At 38.5% G+C, this 22,668-nt stretch overlaps 1 protein-coding gene across 1 annotated transcript; it reads right to left on the bottom strand.

The window, feature by feature from the left end:
• Positions 1–351: 351 nt before the first annotated feature.
• On the bottom strand, positions 352–17,788 carry LOC117806741 (gamma-aminobutyric acid receptor subunit rho-1). Its single transcript, XM_034675783.1, has 10 exons — positions 17,214–17,788; positions 10,206–10,256; positions 10,012–10,118; positions 8,985–9,052; positions 7,248–7,471; positions 6,402–6,484; positions 5,068–5,208; positions 4,445–4,597; positions 3,170–3,366; positions 352–2,018 (listed from the first exon to the last, which is right to left on the bottom strand). Exons 1-10 carry the CDS (start codon positions 17,318–17,320, stop codon positions 1,713–1,715), a joined length of 1,437 nt encoding a protein of 478 aa, XP_034531674.1. The 5' UTR covers positions 17,321–17,788; the 3' UTR covers positions 352–1,712.
• Positions 17,789–22,668: the final 4,880 nt, after the last annotated feature.

Below are 22,668 nucleotides of genomic sequence, written 5' to 3'. Positions count from 1 at the left end.
CACATAAACTAGTATATATGTCTATATGCAGAACATGTATATGACATTTTAGACCGCATGTGAATGGTATTACAGAGCATGTTTAAAAGATTCGATATGAACGCTCGTATGCAATCAGCTCTATACTAAAGATCTGAGAGAAAGCGTTCTGGCAACAATCCAATGTATAATAAGTGTGAAAGCTGCCCTCCAGCACTATTTAAATATACTGTACAAGAGAGCAGGGAAATAGGATAGGAATTTGGGACCAAGTCTGTAGAAGATTTATCATCAAAATTCAGCCAAATGCCTCTAAGTGTTTTTCTTTTAGGGTTTGTGTTTTTGTTGATTGGAATCCAAGTCAATTTATTTCCATTTGTAAAAGCAATGTTTATTGCATAAAAGAGATGATGTACATTAATGTGTCTGTTTCGCTCAGCACCTACGCTCTGTAAAAATGACTTTCGTATTTCCAGAAAAAAAAAAAAAGGCAAAAATAAATGTAACATTTTCCAGAGTTTAATATCTTTTTCGTTTGGTCTTCATAATGTCATAGACCAACAAGATATTTTTTTTTGAACATATCTTTATCTTACAAAGTATAAAGTTGTTTTAAGTTGAAAAAGACAAAACTAGCAACTAACAGGTCAGAACCTCAAAGCCTCACGACACCAAACAGAGGACATGAGCTTCATTTGTGTTTAAAAAAGAGAAGAAATTAGGACATTTGGAAAAGTAACACCATCATTTGTGTGTCAGATTTCCAAAACATGTTTTAACATTTTTTGATATTTTAATGGACTGCGTTAATTTGCTTCAAATAAATCCAACCTTTCAAATCACAGTAGTTTGACAGCACATTGAATTAAATGCTACAAAACCACAATAAAATGAAACCCACTGAATCATAGAACGTGTTGCAAAAGCAAAAGCATACTTCAATAATAAAAACAGTCAAGTGTTTGAAGAATTAGTACCAGGTTTCAGGGAACTCACTTTTAAGTGATTTCCTAACAAGGTAACACTTTCACTTTCATAAAGTCAGCTAAATATGAAGCCGCAGTTATGGGGTGATTAGCCTAGCTTAGCATAAAATACTGGAGAAAAGGAGAAATGGCTAGCAAACATTGTCTGAGGTTAAGTTTTATAAATGCTGGCTGATTGATTTTCTACCTCAAGACAGAGCCAGGCTAGCTGTTTCCCACTTTTTACAGTATTTAAGCTAATCAGCTGTCTGTACCTTCAAATACTGACATGACAATTATATCAATCTTATCATATAAAATTCCACAAGAAAACTAATAAGCTGAACTATTCAATGAAATACTCTCAGTTTGTCTCTGATTGTCAAGAAGGGAAACAATCCAGGAACATGCAATGTAAGAAATCCCATTTTAGTTCAACAAAACCTGAAATGATGCTTCAACTGCAAAAATACAAAGGTCTGTGTTTGTGCATCCATCTGTACAGTTCTTCTAAGCAGTCGACATCCAAATGTGCATCCACAGCACCATTATTCCAGTATGAAACACAGGTCCGAGTGTGACAAAATAAGCGAAAATCCTGTTCATAGCTCATCTCTAAATTCTTCAGTTTTAAGTGGCTGGGTCAAGAAGGCAATGGTACCCAATCTGTTAGTGGTCCCCATGCATTGTATGAGCAATCTGTCTGAAAAGCATCAAGCACAATCAAACCAAGCTCTTAAAAGTCTTATCATGGACGTCTCTCTTGCGTTACAAGTAGATGGACCAGTAGATGATGTTAAAGAGGATGTAGGCTCCAGGAAACATAACCCTTGAGTACTTGTCTATGGCGTGGGTGTCTATCCAAATGTTCACGTAGCCTCTTGTTGGTTTCACCTGGCCCGTGATCTGCGGGTCAGTGAGTGCCACTTGGGCCAACATTCTCGGCTCCTGGCGCCCGCCATTCTCTGGCATCCCATAATTCCCTGTTGTGTTCATATCCAGTGACCCGTAGCCAGTGATCTGGGGGTCTATCATCATCTCGTCTGGGTTTCCAATGCCACAAGTACATGGCAGCTACAAGAAAGATACACAAGATTGGTTTTGTTGACACTTCTAAATCTGCTTTTTGTGAACACTTTGAAACAAACTAAACAAGAAAATTAAGACATTGGTTTGTTAAATGTTTAGCATGTTTTCTGCACACTCAGTACTCCTTAATAACTTTGGCATGAAACATTTATAAAAGGATGTTTGTGCTGGAAATGATCCTCGGGGTACGTGGGCAATTTGGCACCATATGCTGCAGCATTTGGCAGCTGAAGAATAGCAATACAGTACACAAGCTGTAGTCCCAGAAATAATTTGCCATAGCCCCAAGAGCTTAAATGGAGCCAATTTTGAGAGTATTCATCTGCTTATTGGAGAGGAACATGAATAATTGATTTGTGTCTCCATTGGTTTAGCGATATTTTGATGTGTAAAATATTTTAATATAAAATCAGGTCAACCATTTCCTGTTTGGGCCCAGAGGAAAGAAAGTCCTGATGTGTCTGCTGGATTTTTTAAGTTAACGAGAAAGTATAAGTAAAGTATAAGTTTCTAATAAGTAGAAACTATTAAGGAATGCTAAAACTTTGATTAGATCCACAGGACCATTTTGTTGGTAATCAGCCCACTGGGAGGTTTAAATCAAATTAAAATGTATATATGCATGAAGGAAATGTGAAAAAATGTAATCAATTAAATTTTAGCATCACTAAAAGCTGAGTGGACTCAGTTGCATTGGTAGTGCACAATCACCCTGTCAGAAAAATAATCAATAGACAATACACAGCAGAGTAATTGTAAAGGATATGATATCCTCTGCAGTTTCATGTCATTGGCTGAGGCTTAATTATAGAGATAACAAAATTAAAACAGGAATAAAGCTAAGTTACATTTATTTTAGCTGACAAAACTAGAAAAGGAAAGGAGTCTGAGGATCAAACATTCATCATATACCTCTTGTGTAAACATAAAAGACATTTGAATAAATGAATCCTTTTATATTACCTTTAAAAGGCCCAGAATAAAATAAAATGTTGTATGTCTGCACTCCCCTCATCTTAAAAATGATGCACGTACTCACATTAATTACATTGGATTGGTAATGTAAGCTGTAACTACATAAAATATAAAAGGTAGACTGTGTAATTGATCAAAACAGCAAATTAAATAACACTTACTCTCTCCCTCAGTTTCCTCTCCTTCCTCTCCTGCACTGTGGAGAGGTAGTTGACTGCCGCATACTCTATCACAGACAGGAAGACAAATACAAAACTGACCCAGAGGTAAATGTCTACTGCTTTGATGTAGGATACCCGGGGCATGGAGGCGTTCACCCCGGTGATGATTGTTGACATCGTCAGCACTGTGGTGATGCCTGGAGTAAAACACACAAACAGATTAGTCACAAAGAGACTCCATTTACTAGACTAGGAAAACAGCTAGCAGGTTCTGTCTGAGTTTAACATCAGCCCTTCAGCATCTCTGAAGCTCACTAATTCATGCTTTATATCTTCTTTGATCAATCCAAACAGAGCATGAAATCTCAATAAAACATTTTTTGATTTATGGAACACTTTGTCTTGGATCACTGACAAATTTAGAGGTAACAAGTGAAGACTTGATACTGGCTACGCTTAGAAAAATCACTTGAAACAAGGGAAAAACAGCTAGCTTGATTCCAATGCAATCTGGCAGCTAAAGCTCACTTTGTAACTTGTATATTTCATTAAAAAATAATGTTTAAACATGTTAGGTTTTAGCGTTATCTTTGTTATTTCTTTGACTGACTGACTCCCGTGCCAGCTGTTTTCTCCTGCTATCTCTACTCATGCAAACAATTTTTTCTGTATAAGGTGATCAATGACAAACTTGGTGAGCATTTTTTTTGTGAAAGTTGGATGGAGCCAGGCTAGTTATTCCCCCCTAATTTCTATCATGCTAAAGCCTGGTTTACACTTCTGCGTCAACAGCACACTACAGCACTTCCGGGATCCCTGCACATCGACTGTACATCGGTTGTACATCTTCTCTCTTTTCTTCCCTGTAATCATTGCTGTATGATAAACATCAACATGTATCAGCTGTAAATTAACACAATATGTTCAAGAATGTAGCCCGGAAAAAAGCGTCTCGACTATCGGAAAGATCACGCTGCCCTCCAGCGTTTCAGCGGAGTATTGCTGTGTGGACACGGACACATCGACGCAGAAGTATGTTGTGCTCACATCCGTTAAGCTAAATGGCTGCTTGCCATGGCTTTATATTTACTTCACTGATGAAGAGTAATTTTGATCTTCTTATCTAGCTCCTCAAAGGAAATCTAATAATTGTATCTTATAAATCATGTTGCAAACCACTGTACTATGCTAACCTGATTCCCCACTTCATTCTCCTTCATGACTTTTCTTCATATGTCCCAAAATAACGCTATTCTTCTGTTTTATGTACCCTACCTAGGGGCACCCTGGCAGGGACGGCTCTGCGGTCTATCCAGAAGGACACCCAGGACAGCATGACCATCAGAGTAGCAGGGAAGTAAGTCTGCAGCAGGAAGAAGAAGATGTGGCGCCGAAGGGTGAAGTGGATGTACAAACGGTTGTACCAGCCTGGAAAATAGAAACATCAGTGTTACACATAGTTTTTAGCTGTTGTTAGCTGCTAATAAAGATAACAAACACTCAATGCAGAGGTTCCCTTCCTATGTAGCAGGCAGACATAGGACAGAATTCTATGGTGCACTTCTGAGCTAGAAGTGACTTGCATTATAAGAAGGCAGCAGAGCTTTCACACCAGCTTCTAAAAGTAGTTGGTAATAGTTGGACCCCATTCGTCTCACAGGAAGATTAAATATTCATACTTTCTTAGTGGTGTCACTTTCAGAGGATACACGATAACATTTAAGCAACACTTAATCATTTTGTAGGAAAAGGCTTATACAGTAAAATGAGATGCATTGAAGTTGAAATTCAATTGTGATGTAGTCATTACATGCATGATGCACCAGTCGGGTCAATTTGCATAATCAGTTCAGCTTGCTGCCTATATCAAATAGTGCCTGTGTTGCGGATCACAGTACCTGTGCTGCTATAGAAAGCCAGCTTGGTGGTGGTGTGAAATTTCTGGATGAGGAACTGGGACAGAGATATTCTGTCGTCGGTGTTGAGGGATTCATTGCCTTTCTTCCAGTACAACATCAGGTCGTCATCTGTGTATGCATCTACAGGGAAAAGAAACAGAAGGAAGTGCATCTTTTCAGAAGCCAAATCAGGACAGATGAAGAATGCAGAATGTTACTGTGAACTAAAAATAAGGCAAAGAAAATATTTTATAAGGTGAGACTACATGCAATATTTCTTGTCTGACATTTCCCATACACCATCTGATTTTGTCTTTGAGTCTAATTATATAAGGAGCTAAGCATAGAAGTGCTTGAATAGTCGGGGCACGATAGATTTGAGGTATCTGCTCAGCAATAAGAGAAGTGCATGTGGGTCAAATGATTGTCACGCACAAACCATGTCTTGATTTTGGTTTAGAGATATCATAGTTGGATGTCAGCAAACTTTCTACAGTGAAATGAGAACAAAACAGAAATGTAAGTGTTTGGACAGCTAATTTTACAGGATCTGACAGACCTGTCATCATATGTAGTGCTCGCAGCCAGGAATTTAGTAGTGATTTTTGACGCGTGAAGAGAGTTGTCCTGTTTAGTTATTATCAACTTCAAGCTTTCACCAAAATCAAGTCATTTTTATGTTATGTGAATATGGGAAAGGTCATTCATGCCTTTATTTCATCCTGGTTAAACTATTGCAACTCTTTTTTACATCTATCTCAGACAGAAATCCCTCAGATGGCTGCAGCTTGTGCACACCTGCACTGGTTACCTGCAAGTTTTAGAATTAATTTTAAGATTTCACTGATTGTTTTAAGGCACGGAAAGCCACCTTGCAGCTTCCGACTGCCTAGCAAGGCCCTTTTTTGTTTTCCCACAGTCCATGCTCAATACAAAAGGTGACTGCTCTGTAAGAGCACCTGTGCCAGAGGAATTAAAGTGTCATCAATCAGTGTCATCTTTTAAATACCTTCTATGAACACGTTTTTAAAAACAACCTTTAATACAAATCACCTTTTTTTTCAAATTTTATCATATCTTAGCAAATTTCTGTTCTTTTATCTGACTGTTGATGCGTTTTCAGGTGTACCCGTCTTACACACATATAACTAATACTATTCTTATTTGCCTTCATTGTTGTTGATTTGTTGTTTGACAATATGTCTTCTAGCTATGAAGGAATTTGACTTGGACCAGGCATAGGGTGGTTGAAAAGCCTGTTAGGATGTAAGGAGGGAGAAAAAGCTATGGTGTTGCTGAGCTAGATGTTTGTTATTTGTGATCAATCCACTCACAGCTCTCAATCTCCAGCGAGCAGGTTTGGGTGTCCAGGGGAAAGCGGCTGAGGTCCATGTTGCACATGGCAGTAACGGTAACTCTACGGTAACAGGAGCAAAACATTAATGAACCAATGAAGAACATCTTTAATTAAAGTTGTCTTGTTAACAGCAGGCATGCGGTACAACAAATGTACAAAACCAGAAACACTTTTACAATTAATAAGACGATTTTACAAGCAAGGGAAAATTTTTACCAGTCCCGAAACAAAATTACAAACATCAGATTCTGACGGAAAAGGAATTTACCAATGATTTTCAAAATATAAGACATCAACAACCTTGTTTCCACTAAAATATTGTGATAAAAGAACATCTCAAAAATGTGTTCCTGCCAATCAGAGCTATATTGGATTTGGAATTTCATAAAATAAATTAAGCATATACCTTTATTTTGAAATTCCAAATCCGACAGAGCTGTGATCGGCAGGAACACATTTTGAGGCGTTCTCTTATCAGTCTGAATCAAAGTATTTTAGTTGAAACAGAATTGTTAATGTCAGATATATATTAATTCACTGTCTGTTGCACATTTTGATATTACAGACTTCTTTTATTTTGAAAATCATTGGTACATTTCTTTGTAAAAAATGTTCGGGACTGGTAAAAAGTGTTCCATCGCTTGTACAATTTTCTCATTGCTTGTAAAAGTGTTTCTTATTTTGTTAAATTTTGTTTATAAAATGTAAAAATGTTTTCCATAATGTAAATTTGTCTCCAACTTTGTAAAAGTGTTTCATTCTTTATTAATTTGCTTTGCACTTCCCAGCCACCATTCTTACAGTCCCTGGCTGAGATGTTTACCTGAGACTGTAGAGGACGTTGCCGTCGGGGTACACCCTCAGCATGACGTTATCAGTCGTGGTGTCATGGATAAAAGAGCGCTTAGAGTGGACAAAGAACATGTCGGGGACCCAAATCTTCTTCACCAGGCGACTGTCGAAAGTCATGCTCTGGTTGTTGGTGCTCGGAAATGACAGCCTCTCGTCCTTCCAGTAGTGACGCAGGTACAGTGTCATGGTGAAGTCCTTTTGGGAGGTACAAAAAGGGTGGTGCATTTGTGGAGAAGGTACAGAAAAAATGCTAATTAAATTTTAGTGATTTATTAAATACTTAATAAAAAGCTTGGTGGTTGGTGTAGTGGTTCAAAACAAGGATTCAGGCCCCCCTCCAGAGGGTGACATAATATATATCAGGGGTCATGATGGGAGTTTTTTTATTCACTTTGGCAAAAAAGAGAAGTACACTGTGTTTGTTTAACCTTGTTTTTCATAATCTAAGTTGATTTATGATATAATCGTAAAAATATATAGAACTATCTGTCAAATAGCTTCATGTCGTTCCAGACTCCAGCTGCTACAGACGTGCTGGACTCAAGCAGCAACAGCTACTACTACTACTATTATTCGTCTCTTCACTATCATTGCTGTCTCTCTCTCAATCTCCTCTATCCCTCTTTCCAACCCCAACTTGGTTGGTACAGCCTTCAGTTTTCAGGCACCTCTCCTTTGGAATTATCTTCCAGTCAGGAGGCAGACACCCTCTCCACTTTTAAGATTAGGCTTCAAGCGTTCCTTTTTGATAAAGCTTATAGTTAGGGCTGGCTCAGTTTTGAACCAGTTCTTAGTTGTGCTGCTATAGGTTTAGACTGCCGGAGGAACTTGTATACTGGGATCCCATAAAAATGTAGACACAGATACAGCATGTAGCTTACCCTGCTTGAGCACATCTGACTAGATTGTTATGAATCTCGGTCCAGGCAGATAGCCATCTAACATGAGTCTGGTTCTGCCTGATGTTTCTGCCTGTTAAAAGGATGTTTTTTCTTGCCGCTGTAACTAGCTAAATACTGCAAGGTGCAATGCTCATGGTGGATTAAGATGAGGTAAAATTGAGTCCTGTCAGTAAGAGGGGATTTGATCTTTTCCTGTCTTGATGTTGGGTCTTTGTTAATAATTCCACATAGTACGGCCTAGACCTACTATGTTTGTAAAAGCGTCATGAAATAACGTTTGTTGTGATTTGGCGCTATACAAATAAAGATTGATTGATTGATTGAAATAAACACAGTGTAGTAAAAGATACAATATGTGGGGAGTAGTAGAACATTGAAATACTAAAAGGACAGTTACTTTATTATTCCACTGGAGTAAATGCACTTTGTTTTTCTGCACCACTTGCTTTCCTCTGGTAACTTTTTGATACATATACATGGGGCGACATTAGCTCAGTCCATAGGGACTTGGCTTGGGAACCAAAGGGTCCAAGTGGGCTGGTGGCTGGAGAGGTGCTTGTCCACTTGCCGAGGTGCCCTTGAGCAAAGCACCAAACCCCCAATTGCTCGGGGTGTGCTGGTTGATGGCAGTATCCTCACTCTGACATCTCTCCCTTAGCTGCATGTTCACTGCATGTGTGTGCATTGTATGTATATACCAAAAAAACTGTATGTGTAGCATGTCCAAAAATAGCACGAGTTAAAAAATGTAATTTCCCCCCTGGGGATTAATAAAGTACCTTAAAAATCTGCTTTATCATACTCACCATATCCACCTCAGAGATAGTGTCCAGACTTTCGACCTGAACATCTACTCCCACAGGAATGGGAGGACCTGAAAGAAAATGGACCTGTGTCAGAAAAGCATTACAGATACAGAAGTGTTATTTTTCATCATGAAAGCTTGTTAAGCATGCTGCTTAGGAGGGATTTTGGCTGAGACAGTCAACATGACCTTTACAGGGATGTTTGGAATGTTTCTTTTTTTGGTAATTGTGTTTTCAAAAAGAATGATGAATCACATAGATACAGAGCATTTCCTTGTGCTACGACTTTGCCAGTCTGGCTGGGATTCTACTTTTGACCTATTTCCACTTTTTACCCAGTATCATCATCCTTCGATAGCACACCAACACAATTGGGGCACAATAATAGATCAAAGTTGATGTAGCATTGGATGAACTCCATCTCCCTTCTGGTTGAGAAGCACTTGATAGTGGAAATCAGATGAAAGGATGCTGCAAGGGTCACTTGGCCCTTTTTTTTTTCCAGCAGCAGATTGTCGTGTGATTACATGCAGCTGTGCTGTAACAAAACAGCCCACGGTTCTCTAAAACAGAATTCCCTCATGGCTGTATTTTTTTTTTAAATACAGCTCACGTGTTTGCAGCTATTTGCCATTAAAGACAAAAAGATAAAGAATTTATATTCCATTACTATCCTGTAAAAACAAATTCCTGTGTGACTTTATCTCAGTGTAATCCAACAGCCAAAAAAAGCTGACATGAAATCCCTGAAATATATACTGATCCAAAGACATGTATTAACACTCTTTTGATGTAAAGAACTGAGCTGCAATTGGAAACTCAAGCACAGCTTGCATGGATGGTGTCATTAAAATCTCCCAGAGCTTAATGCACACAGGCTTGAAGCGATGTCCACTGAACGGATCTTATCCAGCTGCACTTGATGACTGAGCATGCAGCCTCTGCAGCATCCTGACTGAGATGTAATCATGTGCCAAGGAATGTCTGAGCTTGATAAGCCAGATGAAAACAAAATAAGATTCCTGACCTCCAAATGCTGGCCTCATGGTGAAATCGTGGTCGTCTATTCTCAGGAGTTGCTCAGATTTTGTCATAGGAGATTTCGTCATGTCCGGACTACGTTTGTAGATTGGGCTGTAAAAGAAAAGAAAATCAGTGACTCTCTTTGAGTTTAAATGAATTAGCAAAGAATCAAAGTTACTTTGATTTTATTAAACTCACCCTCCAGGTTTGTGACCTCCACCACCATCCATTTTGGTTTCTCTCCGCGACCTGTCAACCAGCATAATAAATAAATAATTCAGAACATCCGTCACATGGGACAGCAGCCCAACATTGCACCACTGAATTGAGATACTTGATAGTATATTTTTGTCTTTTTTGTTTTACAAGCTTTCTATTTTTAGCCAGTATAGAAGCAAAGCAGTAGCAAGTAAGAGTTTGCATGATTAGCTGATTTACAGGGGACTACTCTGCAATAACTTTGATTATCCTGTAATCTCTTTCTTAGAAAAAAGCTCATCATTTAGTGCTACAGCTTCTGAGAGGAGAGGATTTAACGCTTTTCTTTGTCATGAGTGTAAACTGCAACCAAAAAAATGGTATTTGAGTAACAATCAGACTGGGGGAATTTGTAACAAGCCAAGTTGTCACATTGTTGATAACTAGTTGAAAATATAACCACAAAGAGATAAACTTACTCAAATTAATCTTAAGTTGCTGCCCTTAATATTTGGAATGGTTTATTATTTATGAGCTAGAGGGAAAAGTACAGTCATGATTTTGGACATCAACAGAAAATGACACAGAAATTAACCCTTTGAGTCATTTTAAGGCAAAAGTGCCAAATGGGGCTGATTTCAGCTTCTTAAAATTGCATACTTGTTGCCTGATCTGTTAAAGATTAGGGAAATAGAATATCTTTAGTTTGGGAAAACATGTGATGACCTGAAATGGACGAAAGCATTAAGTGAGAAACAATCTGCAGATTAACATGTGACAGCAGACATCTTTGGCCATGTTTAAAAGACTGATGGTGTAATTTTTAAGCCTGAATCTATTGTGAACGTGTTACCAGTGGAACAATAATTTGTTTGTTTTGTTCACTTCCAAAGTTGATGTAGCATATCCCCTAACATTACACACATTTGAGCTTTGAATATCACAAAGGGCAAAAGAGCATTTCCTCATCACATCCTCTTAAGAGAAGCCAGCTCAACAATTTACTCACATTTCAAGAGAGCTGTACTATACTAAACCTGCATTTTCAAACGAAAGCAGAGTGTCTGAGAAAAAAAAAATTGCAATAGCTCTAAACTGGATTATTAGAGAAGAGCAAGCTGTGACAGACAGGGACAAATCCCTGCGAGGACCACAGACATGCATTAAGAAAACACCACAGAGGAAGAGAAAAAGGGAGGGGAGAGGTGAAGGGACAGCATAAAACATAAAAAAAAACATGACAAGAGCTAAATGAAACAGTCAGGAGGATTTTTTTTATGTTGCTGCAACATTCTGCAGGGTTCAATGTGTGCTACTCGTCTGCATCCATCCAGCAGCTGGTTCCTAATCCTCTTGGCAGAAAGGCCTCTCCAATCCCCCTCTCTGCCTGCCTACAATACACAGCAGACCGCTGACTGTCTGCAGCGTGGCCCTACGCTGCCACTGCTCTTTAGCCAAGGACCTGTATGCATTTAAAGGGGTTAAAGGGATGTATTTCTGCAGAGTGAGGCTATTCTGGACAGATTAATACATTTCAAAGTCAGAGAGCCCAGACATTGGACAAACTGAGTCTGGTCATTTTATGTATACAATATCTCTATTTTTAAAGTTATTTCACAACAAAAATAGACCTTCGAAATGTGTCAGGGAATATGGCAGCTTAATAAGCAATTTCAAAAAACAAACTCTTCATCCTTTTCCATTATATTGAAAAATGGGATATATGGACAACTTAGACTCTGTACTAAAGCTTCCCCTTGTGTCAAAGATGATAGCATGTTGCCCTTCTGGTTGTTGGTTCTGCTTAAATCAAGCTTGTAACTATCTTAGTAAGGTTGTTTAACTAGCTTTAAACAACCCTACTAAAATAGTAGTTGGCTAACCTAATACTAGCTAGTTAGCTTATGTCTGGATTTAAACCTACAATATATTGGAAAGAAAGTATGAAGATAATAGTGAAGAAACAAAGGTAAGCATATCTAACCTCAGTTAAGGTTAGCTGTGGCTAGCTCACCTGCTACCTTGATTTCCCTCCATTTTTCAGCTGTGTAGTTGACTGTTTTTTAATGGTGTTTTGTGGTAACTGGATGTGTCACAAGTTATTATCTATTTTGAATCAGGTCTGTGGTGGTCACTTTTTTCAAAAAGAGTTCTTGGTTGAGGTCCAGGATGGAGACTTTTTCATTGATTCTTGCACCAGGTGAGCGTTCCTCACTTCCCTGATTATGTCATATCCAGGATGTTGTTTATATTTTGATGATTTTTCGTCAGGTCCAGGGACGTCACACTATATTTAACTCATATCAGACGTTGCCCATCTGTTCCTAAGCGTTGTTTGGAAGCCAATCGTCAGTGGGTGCCATATTGGAAATTCTAAACACAACCAAACTACGGCTGAGCTAGTGTGAGGTAAAGAGGCGGGCCTTTAGCCTTTGCATTAACAGCAACATGGTGCCCGACTGTCAAACAAGTCAGCCATGTCCTAATGTGGGCAAAACTTGTATGTCTAATATCTTCAAAAATACAGAGAGAAAAATATATCACAGTACAGTGTGTGCCGATAGAGAAATTAGCTACTCAGACCTAAGCCATTTTTTGAACCAGGATGTAAACATGTTTATAATTGCTGTAAAGATCGCCTTTTTTGAATGAGTGTGTATGTGGTTTCTGGACGCTAGCTTTTAGCGCTTCCACATGGGCTTCATATTTTAAGACCGGAGGTTACTGCTTGATTATACCACAAAAAAGAGTTTGAGTTATTGGAGCATGTCCAACACATATAATTTCACTTTCACGGACATGTGTGACAGAAACATTTGGGAAATTAAGAACCCGAATGACCCAAATTTGTAAAAAAATTGGTCACAGCTTTATTTGACAAAGTGGCTTTGGATACGACACATAGAAAACACTATGTAAGTTACTTAGTAAATCACTCAACGTTGGAATATGACTAATCCGGCCACCCTGACCTCCTTCCTCTGCTGTCTTACTTGCTCTTTTTACATCCTCGGCTGCTTCAGTCATAATTACAACATCTACCAATCTGAGAACCCTGTCAGCTATCATCTGAAGATGATATAACCTTCAGGAGGTATGGTCAACTTTACAGGGCTTCAAGTATTACCAGCACTCAGTAGTGAAGGAAAGCAGCTAAGACTTCCTCATCCATAAATTGTCTTTGTTTACACGCTAACTAAACTTGAGAAGCAAGAACTAAATTGGAATCAAGACATCATGACATCTAAGAGTGAACTACTTGCTGTTCTTATACACAAATGTCTGTTTCAATACATTCACTTAAGCTGTATTGTCATGAGGAGGCTGTCGTTAGCAGGATTGTATTATGGCAGACTGAGCTTCACCTCTTTAGCTTTCCACACAGACTGTTTTATTTAATCTAGTCAAGGGAAGAGAAACATGAATAGATGATACCTCTTGGATTACAATCAAAAACCATAACATTTCCGGTACCAGTATCACATTTTTATGCAGAATCTGTAAGTAGAGATTACTAGAGCTACTGAAGGATGCTGCCTCACTATCATGATGAAACTGATTTGTTAACAGCTACTTTTTCAGGCAAACGATATGGCAGCATTTCTGAGAAAATATGTTAGAAAATTAAATGGCAAGATTAAAGTCAACAAAGCACATTCCAGTTGACTGCAAGCCAACTAGCCAATTGCTTTTAGCTATATGTTTTTGGCAATGGCAACCATGGTACTACTTTAAGTTGTTTTGAATTTAGATACATTTATTTTACAACTTTTACTCTTAAGATATTCCAGTGCATGTAGCATCTGCTACATCTCTGGAAAAAAGCACGTTTTATTTGAATCATCAAATGTGTTTTTCTAACCCAAAAATCTTCCAGCTAGAACAAAAAATTATCCCTCAAACCTCATTAGGGTTTTCCCCTCTGATGTTGCCTTGTGTGGGACTGTGCTGTCCTACACAAATCCCTCTTTCCTCGTTCATCCTCCTCAAGGCAGCGAGTGAGAGAACAATCTGAGTAAAGTAGGCTTGTGGAAAAACTCCCACAACCCACACCAGCAGCCTTGAGCCGCTTCTTCAATTTCACACTCAAGAGAGGAGAAGCAGAGTGATGAGAAACAGGGAGAGGAGTTTGATTCCTGCATAAGCATGCTGAGAAAAGAGAAATGAGAGATTTACATTTGATTTGTATTCTCAGGCTGTGTGTGTCGACCCCGAGCAGAGCGATGTGAGCAGACTTTTAACTAGTGTGGTTAAAAGAACAGTGAAGCACAGATTTGATAACAAGGGGATGCTGGTGTTACGAGATTACAGAGCAGCTTTGAGCAGCTTGTGCTCTCTTTCTTTTGAAGATTTTCCACAGCTGATCACAACTGTGCTCCTCTTATATATAATGATTCATCTTAACAACCTTAGGGCTGAGAGGATCACTTAAAATGGGAACAATTTCACGGAGGATTGTTTAGATTGAACACAAATAGCAAATGACTGCTGCCTCAATAAATATATTCCATTTATGAGCACCAATAGGTAAAGTAATGTCAGACACATTTATTTATCTAAGATGGATCAGAATCTTAATGGTGACTGGATTGCTTTTTGACGTCTGATCTATAAATAACAACGGTTACAACATGAATGGTGATTCTGTGTCAAAAGGCAGAAGGATTATGATTTTACAGGGTTTGCGGAATGTATTAAGAGGATGCATATCATTCAATGCTGATGGCCTTGCGTCGCGTGCAGCGCTATACTTTGTCTGCTTGGGAAAGTCTTATCTTCACCAGAGATTAATGCAAAGACAGTTTCTGGCTACAACACTTCAGGATGCATTTCTACTCTGTGCTGATATTTTCACAAGAGAATGTGCCAACATAAAATCTGTAATAGAGTACAGCCTATACTTTATTTACAGGATTATTTATCAGAGTATCTTTATTTTTTGATGTGTAAGATATTGCAAATGCTCCTTTGTTATTTGGACTTTTTAGAGTGATATGTTGAGTGGAGTATAGTGTCTCTGCTCTCTGAGCTAAAGTGTTCGACGAAGGTTTAGGGTTAGGCATGATGTGTACTGACAAAGATCAATGGTTAGGGTTAGGCACAAACCCTGAAGGTTAGGGTTAGGGTAAGGGTTTGGTCAAAGAGTAATCTTAAGGTGCTGACCTTCTACAAAAAAAAAACTGAAAACATAAGTGGATTCATGGAATTATTAAGATGCTGTTTTCCAAAACATGATTGGTAATATTATTAATGCAGGCCAAAATGCCCAAAATGTCAGGACTGATGCCTTTGTTTCATTTGTTCTTATACACCTTTTAGTATTTTGATTTTTCAGCACAGCACTTTGGACAACTTCTGTTTCGTTTGAATGTGCTTTATATAAATCAATTTAGACTGGATTGGAAAAATACATATATTTGTCTTTTTGGGACTTTTATTGTAAAAAGAGAACATTTGAAGACATCAAATGATGCCCCATGAAATGTGATGTGCAAGACGTGAATAAAGCACACAATAAAGAGATTTATTGACAAAATAAACCTCACATTGATCAATAATGAAAGTAATCATAAATTGCCTCTGTGTGTAATTTCTTTGTTTGTTGATTTCATATTGCTCTTGACAGACGCTTCAAGCCATTCGGAGTTGTTAAATTAATCGTGGACAAATCAGAATTAATCATACTCATACATACAATGAATTATGATTGTCTTACATTGCATAGACGTTCATCAGCTATCGTTCCCTTCAAAATGTGACCTCGTTGTGGATGAGTCACTGAAATAATAATCACATTTGCTTTTCTAATGAACCTTAAGGATGACATTGCTAATGTGGATTGCAATGGCTCAGCTCTGCCACTATAAATGTGTTCACATACTGCTTTTCATATGCAGACTGACATCTGAACAATCAGTTGGTTGACTGAAAAGTAATGTGGAAAAATTTCAAAAATCACTGTTTCTACCTCCTAAATGGGCATTTTTGTTTTGGGCTTTTTTGTTCGCCAAACTGTGATGTTTCACCTTTTTTTTGCTGTTGGCATTGATTTTGGAAATCAACAAAATACTCAGCAGCTCGACTGTTTAAAAAGAAAACCTTTTACTGAAGTCCTCTTTGTGCTCCAAAGTATTGACATATGAAATGGCCTTGAGCTGTTATTGTCATCTGAAAAACATCCAACCTCTCAAATCCCTGGCAGCTTTTGATGCATTTATTCAGGTAATCCTAAACTTCCTCCAATTTGTACCAAATTATTCCAGTAATGATAATCAGATCTTCTAAAAGTGATGTTAAAGCTAGTTGTTTAGTTGAATGTTTTGCCATCAATTTAATAAAATCTTGTATAAACCTGAACAAACAAATATAGTCTGTCCTTTTCAGTCCACCTGTAAAGTCACACCCTGTTCAGTCATTATTTCAGAAAATTTAGGACGCTGCAGCGCTTCCCAAATCTAGTTCATTCCTTCCTAAAACATTTAATCCAATGGACCTACCAACGAGGCAGCAATTAGCCTAAATAATCACCTGAAAATGACATTGACTACAACTGCTGGAGGTGGGGCAAACAGTCATTAACTGGCCTGGAGCAGTTGTGGGGCAAGAGAACACAGCTTTCACTAGTAGTACATAAATAGATGTGGGGATTTAGGTCTCCCTCTCTCTCTCTCTCTCTCTCTCTCTCTCTCTCTCTCTCTCTCTCTCTCTCTCTCTCTCTCTCTCTCTCTCTCTCTCTCTCTCTCTCTCTCTCTCCAATCTGCTGTCTGAAAAAATCTTTTTCCAGAGGGGGAGGGAACAGCACAGGTGACTCAGGAAACATTGGACAACATCATATAAACATTAAAAAAAATTGTCATCTCTTAGAAGATAATGAAGATAAAAGACACCCAAACATAAAGGATGTGTCTGTAACTTCAATGAAAACCTCTGTACATCCTGTTAAAATAATAAGGGCATGCATTTTAGTGTTGTTATTTTTTGGTAGATTAATGACAGCTTTTGCATTACCTGCTCTGTTTGTAGGTCTCCAGCTTGTGACCCCTTGACTGGACCATCTTCCCAGCTGCACCCGTGAGCCAAATGCAGAAGAGCACAAGTACAGTATCCACCTGCATGGTTCACATTCCCCAGAGGACGGACCTCTTCTGTCAGTCAGAATCGTCTCCCCTGCAGGGTTTGGATCACTCTGCCATCCTGAGACATTCCCCTCTCCAGCTTCGGAGCCGATAAGAGAGAAGAAAAACAAGCAGCAATAGCAACAGCAGCTGCACTATTCTACGGCCTGAGTGGAAAACATCCTACGGTGCTTAATCTCCACAGTGGGAAAAGCAATTTTGACTAAACCCATAAATCCTTGAGCGTCAGATGGTACAGATTTGATCCCTGCAGCAGCAACGGCGGCGGATGTGCCTGCCTCTCTGTGCTCTGCTCTGCTAAGATATCCTGCACTCTGATGTGCTCCACTCCACTTTGCACCGCCCAGAAACACCAATTCGCACAATGATGCAGCGTGCCTCATTTGTAAGGTCAACGGTTTAGAGAGACAGACTCACACAGGCTGCGGGGAAGCTCTGTGCCTATCTGATGTGAGATGAAACTCCTCCTGAGGCTTCAGTCAGGAATGTTTTCACACTGCAAAAAAATTGACTCATCTGCGTTGTTGCTCCCTGGTGTTCGTAGGATTTCACTAACACACACTGCAAATATATTTTCTTGCTATAAGCTAACTCCAATTAAAGAAATATTTTTGGGTGCTCTAAAAAATATTGACTAATCCGGCCACCCTGACCTCCTTCATTCCTACAGAAATAAAGCCAACAGAGATGCATTCACTGGCATAGAATTTGGATATCATGAGAATATAAAGCAACCCTCTTCGACTCTGAACTGTGTTTTCCTAACAGAGATTCAGTCCTCTTTGTTGGTAGATTAAAGGGGAAAAAATATGCAAACAGTCAGCAGACAACACCAGTCTGGTCTCACACGCACACATAACTAACGGGGATAAACAATATGTGTCTGTATTGTGTTTATTATTTTTCTGTGTCTGTATTTAGCAACGCACCAGAGGCTGCACCATAATTTATCCGTCAATGCGTGCTTTCCATCTGAACAAGCCAATCAAGAAGCCTCTCAGTGTTGACGTCACTGTCATCCAAGCCATGTGCCACGCTTTCTTTTTTTTCTCTCTCTCAGCAGACTGAACAGTTGGATTATAAGATCATGAATTTGGGTTAGCTCCATGAACGTCAATCTGAAAATTGGTGTAAGTAATGTCAGGCGTCATTTAGGGTTCAGATTTGTTTTCAGAAGTCCTGATAACCAAGGGAATTAACACCTGCTCATTGCACACAACTATCACCTCAATGGTTTTACACTCACAATTTGATGAAGTGAGCATGCCAACACTAAAGATTCTCATAAGAGTAGTTCAATCAATCAATCTTTATTAGTATAGTGCCAAATCACAACAAACGCTATCTCAAGACGCTTTTACAAACATAGCAGATCTAGACCATACTCTATGTTAAATTATTAACAAAGACCCAACACCAAGACAGGATAAGATCGTCTGTTGTGATTTGGCGCTATACAAATAAAGATTTAATAATTGATTGATAAGATCCAGTCCCCTCTTACTGACAGGACACAATCTTATCTCATCTTAAAACACCATGAGCATTGCACCTCGCTGTATTTAGCTAGTTACAGTGGCAAGGAACATTTTCCTTTTAACAGGCAGAAACCTTGAGCAGAACCAGACTCATGTTAGACAGCCAACTGCCTCGACCGAGTTTGGGTTGAAAAGAGGGATAGAGGAGATTAAGAGAGAGAGTGGTGATAGTGATGAGACGAATAGTAGTAGTAGTAGTTGTAGGTGTTGCCGCTGGAGTCCAGCACGTCCGTAGCAGCTAGAGTCTGGCATGTCCACAGCATGTTCAAACTTAAAGTTACTTAATACAGACATGTTGGATGGTTTGGTTAAAGGTCATACATGTAGACCTGCTCACCTTTTATCTTTTTGTAGTTTTGGGGTTTTTAGATGAAACCATCACATTTTGATATAACATGATAATGGGATTTTACCAGGACTGAGTGGTCAATGGTCTTTATTTGCTATGGGAGTCTTACTGAGTGAAATGACCCAGAAGTCTTTAAGTGGCAGCCATGATAAGAGCTGGTTGAATTCTGTTAATGCCAAGGAAACAATCCCTAATGTTTGCACTCATATCTCCCTTTGGCAAAGGCTACGCTGGACCAAACATAACAGAATGAAAGGCAAACAAAGAATTCCTTGCAGCCTTAAAGAATTTAAAAGATATCTTCCTTGACACGCCATTTAGTTGTTCATTGAAATATGCACACATAAGTTCGTGTGGATGAATATGAGTGGATAATTTGCATGAGAGGCTGTTCTTAATGTAACAGTGTTTCACTTTTGCAACTGACCGTCAGTTTTAATCTAAATTAAAACCTTGGTAATGAAGTCCAATATTTCACCTCTATGTGTTCAGCAAAAAATGGACGTAGTATCTGTGACTTCACCCATCTGTTCCTGAGCACTGTTTGAAACCAGTTGACAGCCAATCAAACTTCGTCCGAGCTAGTATGAGGTAAAGGGGCTGCCTTTAGCCTTTTTGCTAACAGCTACAGCCATGTCCTTATGTGGGAAAAACTTGTAAGTGAATTATCTTTGAAAATACAGAGTTATATAAATAAAATGTACCCCCCTTACAGTGTGTGCCGATAGAGAAATAAGGTACTCAGACCTAAACCGTTTTTTGAACCAGGCTGTTAACATTTTTGTTATTTCTGCAATATTGCTCAAAGTTATTTGACTTGTTTTTTTAAGGAAATAGTTATGTGAAGAGAAAATGAAACATAGATTCTGCCACTACTATACGTCTCATCACTATCATCGCTCTCTCCTCTATCCCTCTTTCCAACTCCAACTTGACCAAGGCACATGGCTGTCTTAAATGAGTTTGGTTCTGCTCAAGGTTTTTGCCTGATAAAGGAAGTTTTACCTTGCCGCTGTAACTAGTTGAATACTGTGAGGTCTAGACCTGCTATGTTTGTAAAAGCGTCTTGCGATAACGTTTGTTGTGATTTGGCGCTATACAAGTAAAGATTGATTGATTGATTGATTGATTGATTGATTGATTGATTGATTGATTGATTGATTGATTGATTGATTGACATGCAGGTTACATCCATATGACATCTCCTTGATAGGTTTGTCTTGTGTACTTGTGACAATGAGCGCTAATGTGGCTTCACAGCCTACATGGTGTGAAGAAAACAGACTGTCACCACTGGCTGGCACAAGATCAGAATCAGAATCAGAATCAGAATCAGAATCAGCTTTATTCGCCAAGTATGCTTGAACACACAAGGAATTTGACTTTAGTAAACTAACTTTACTTTAGTAAAGATAGGTAGACAATTCAACAAACAATATGAATAAGCTGGGACCCAGAGTTTTGAGCAACACAGTCAGACTGAGGTCAATAAAAAAAAAACATCTGTCAAGAAATGGAAGAATAATGAAGGCACAGGCCTAAAACAGTTGTGAGGCTGATTTTAAGACGATATAAATCTTGTTGAACAATGTTTAATGCAACTTTCACTGACTGCAATGTTAGCTGCAGTATATCTTATATTAGGTCTGTAGACTAGTATTGATTAAAAGTGCGTCAAGTATGCTCCTCATATTATCAGTCATCAAGCAAGATCTGAAAACGAATTATTTGAAGATTAAAAAAGCCTTCATTGATACAGTTACTAAAAACTGTGAATCTTATTTCAGAAATAAACTTGGAGTTAAATGGTGACACACACGCTGCATGCTGGTGGTTGAAACAGGCAGTAAGTGGAAAAACTACACACTTTCACTCACACCATCAGTTAACCAGTGTTATTAACACAACCTACCTTTTTCATGTTGAATGAAAAACTTAATGAACTTACTTTAAATCTTACAGAAATGAAGAGGAAAGACATTAGCAGTTTTTCTCACCAAAGACAAAGGTGTCCTGTTGAGTGGCCCCCTTATCAAAGCAGGAATACACCCTAATTTTATATGTGGACAAATCAACTCAAAAAGACATCCAGAAAACAGAACAATCATTGTAAAAAAATATATAAAGCTTTCACCAAAGTGTAAATATTTAAATTAATTCAGCACATAGATGTCTGCCATGTTGCCACCACTCAAAAGTGTACTGCCCCCCTCTTGCCACCCCATACATATTTTTCTAGTCATCTGGCAACAAAGAAAGGCAGAAAACTCTATTTTCAAGGTTTTATTTCAAATATAGTTACAATTTTTGTGGATATTTTTTTACTATGATGGATGAAATGTACTATTTTTCGATAACTTAAAAAAAAAAATTCTGGAAGACATCTCAAGACCCACCATTTGCACTAGGGTGACAAATGGCTTGAACATGAACATTGTCTTCCAAACTATTTCTGACATTGAATGCAATCTTACCTTTCCCACTCTTCCACCTGATTGGTTCAGTGAGGCACAGCACAGCCACACACTTGGCTACAGAAAAGACATTACCAAAACACTGTTCGTTGCTTCTATATGTAATGTCCAGATAACAACGCATTAACAAGCTCTTTGTTTGTTCTCAGACTTCATGTGTGGGATTTGGGTGCAAAAAGACAGACTAAGTCATTTACTGACAAGGTATAATTCACTTCCATTCAATTTGCTTTATTGACATGAACAAAGACATGTTGATGCCAAAGCACATAAGATGCATACACATACATTACATATATATTCATTACATATTATATATATTACATATTTTATACACATTAATGAACAAAGGTGTCACTCATACAGCATATCTCAATGTCCTCTCTTTATGCTCATAAAACCTTCACCTAAAATCAAATATTATGGGATGGTGCGTCCCCCAGGCTGTGACAGGCAGACACATATTTAGCAGCCAGAGGAGCTGCTGACCCTTCCCCCAGGAGAACTGAAAGTTTCTCTTCTGGGCAGTGGCGGAGCCAGACAGTTTTGACTTGGGTGGCCAAACTGGGGCACTGACTGTTGAAGGGGTGGCCAGGCGTGGAAAACAAACTTAAGAGCTTACCCCAAACCTAAGAGGGTTGCTTCCAATAATCACATCTACTGTAATTTATTTTATAAAATAATTTTAGAAATATTACATTTTTGTAGATGTCTAACGTTGACATATGTAACAAATTACATTACATAAATTAAAATACATTTAAATCTGCTGAACTGAACTCTTTAAGGACTCAAAATGGGGATGATTGTCCAAAGTCAAAGCATCAACAAAAATAATATTCAAATGCAAAGAAACTAGTTTCTCTGCAGCTTGTTGAAACACAACAACACAATAACTGATTTCAGTATAAGTAATGCCTCTGACATGGCAAATAGCCAATCATGTTTAAGACTTTCAGGGTGGCC

Source organism: Notolabrus celidotus, chromosome 22 (genome assembly GCF_009762535.1).
Source record: "Notolabrus celidotus isolate fNotCel1 chromosome 22, fNotCel1.pri, whole genome shotgun sequence".
NCBI lineage: Eukaryota > Metazoa > Chordata > Actinopteri > Labriformes > Labridae > Notolabrus > Notolabrus celidotus.
The sequence above is the reverse complement of the archived record's forward strand: the minus strand, read 5'-3'. Positions and strand labels throughout refer to the sequence as shown.

Bases quoted from the DNA above. Each gene is read 5' to 3' on its own strand.
- LOC117806741 (XM_034675783.1), bottom strand. From the start codon at position 17,320: ATGCAGGTGGATACTGTACTTGTGCTCTTCTGCATTTGGCTCACGGGT. The intron at 10,119-10,205 runs GTGAGTTTAATA...TTTCTTTTACAG, and splicing joins GGAGGTCACAAACCTGGAGG to CCCAATCTACAAACGTAGTC. The intron at 4,598-5,067 runs GTACTGTGATCC...TCTATTTTCCAG, and splicing joins GGCTTTCTATAGCAGCACAG to GCTGGTACAACCGTTTGTAC.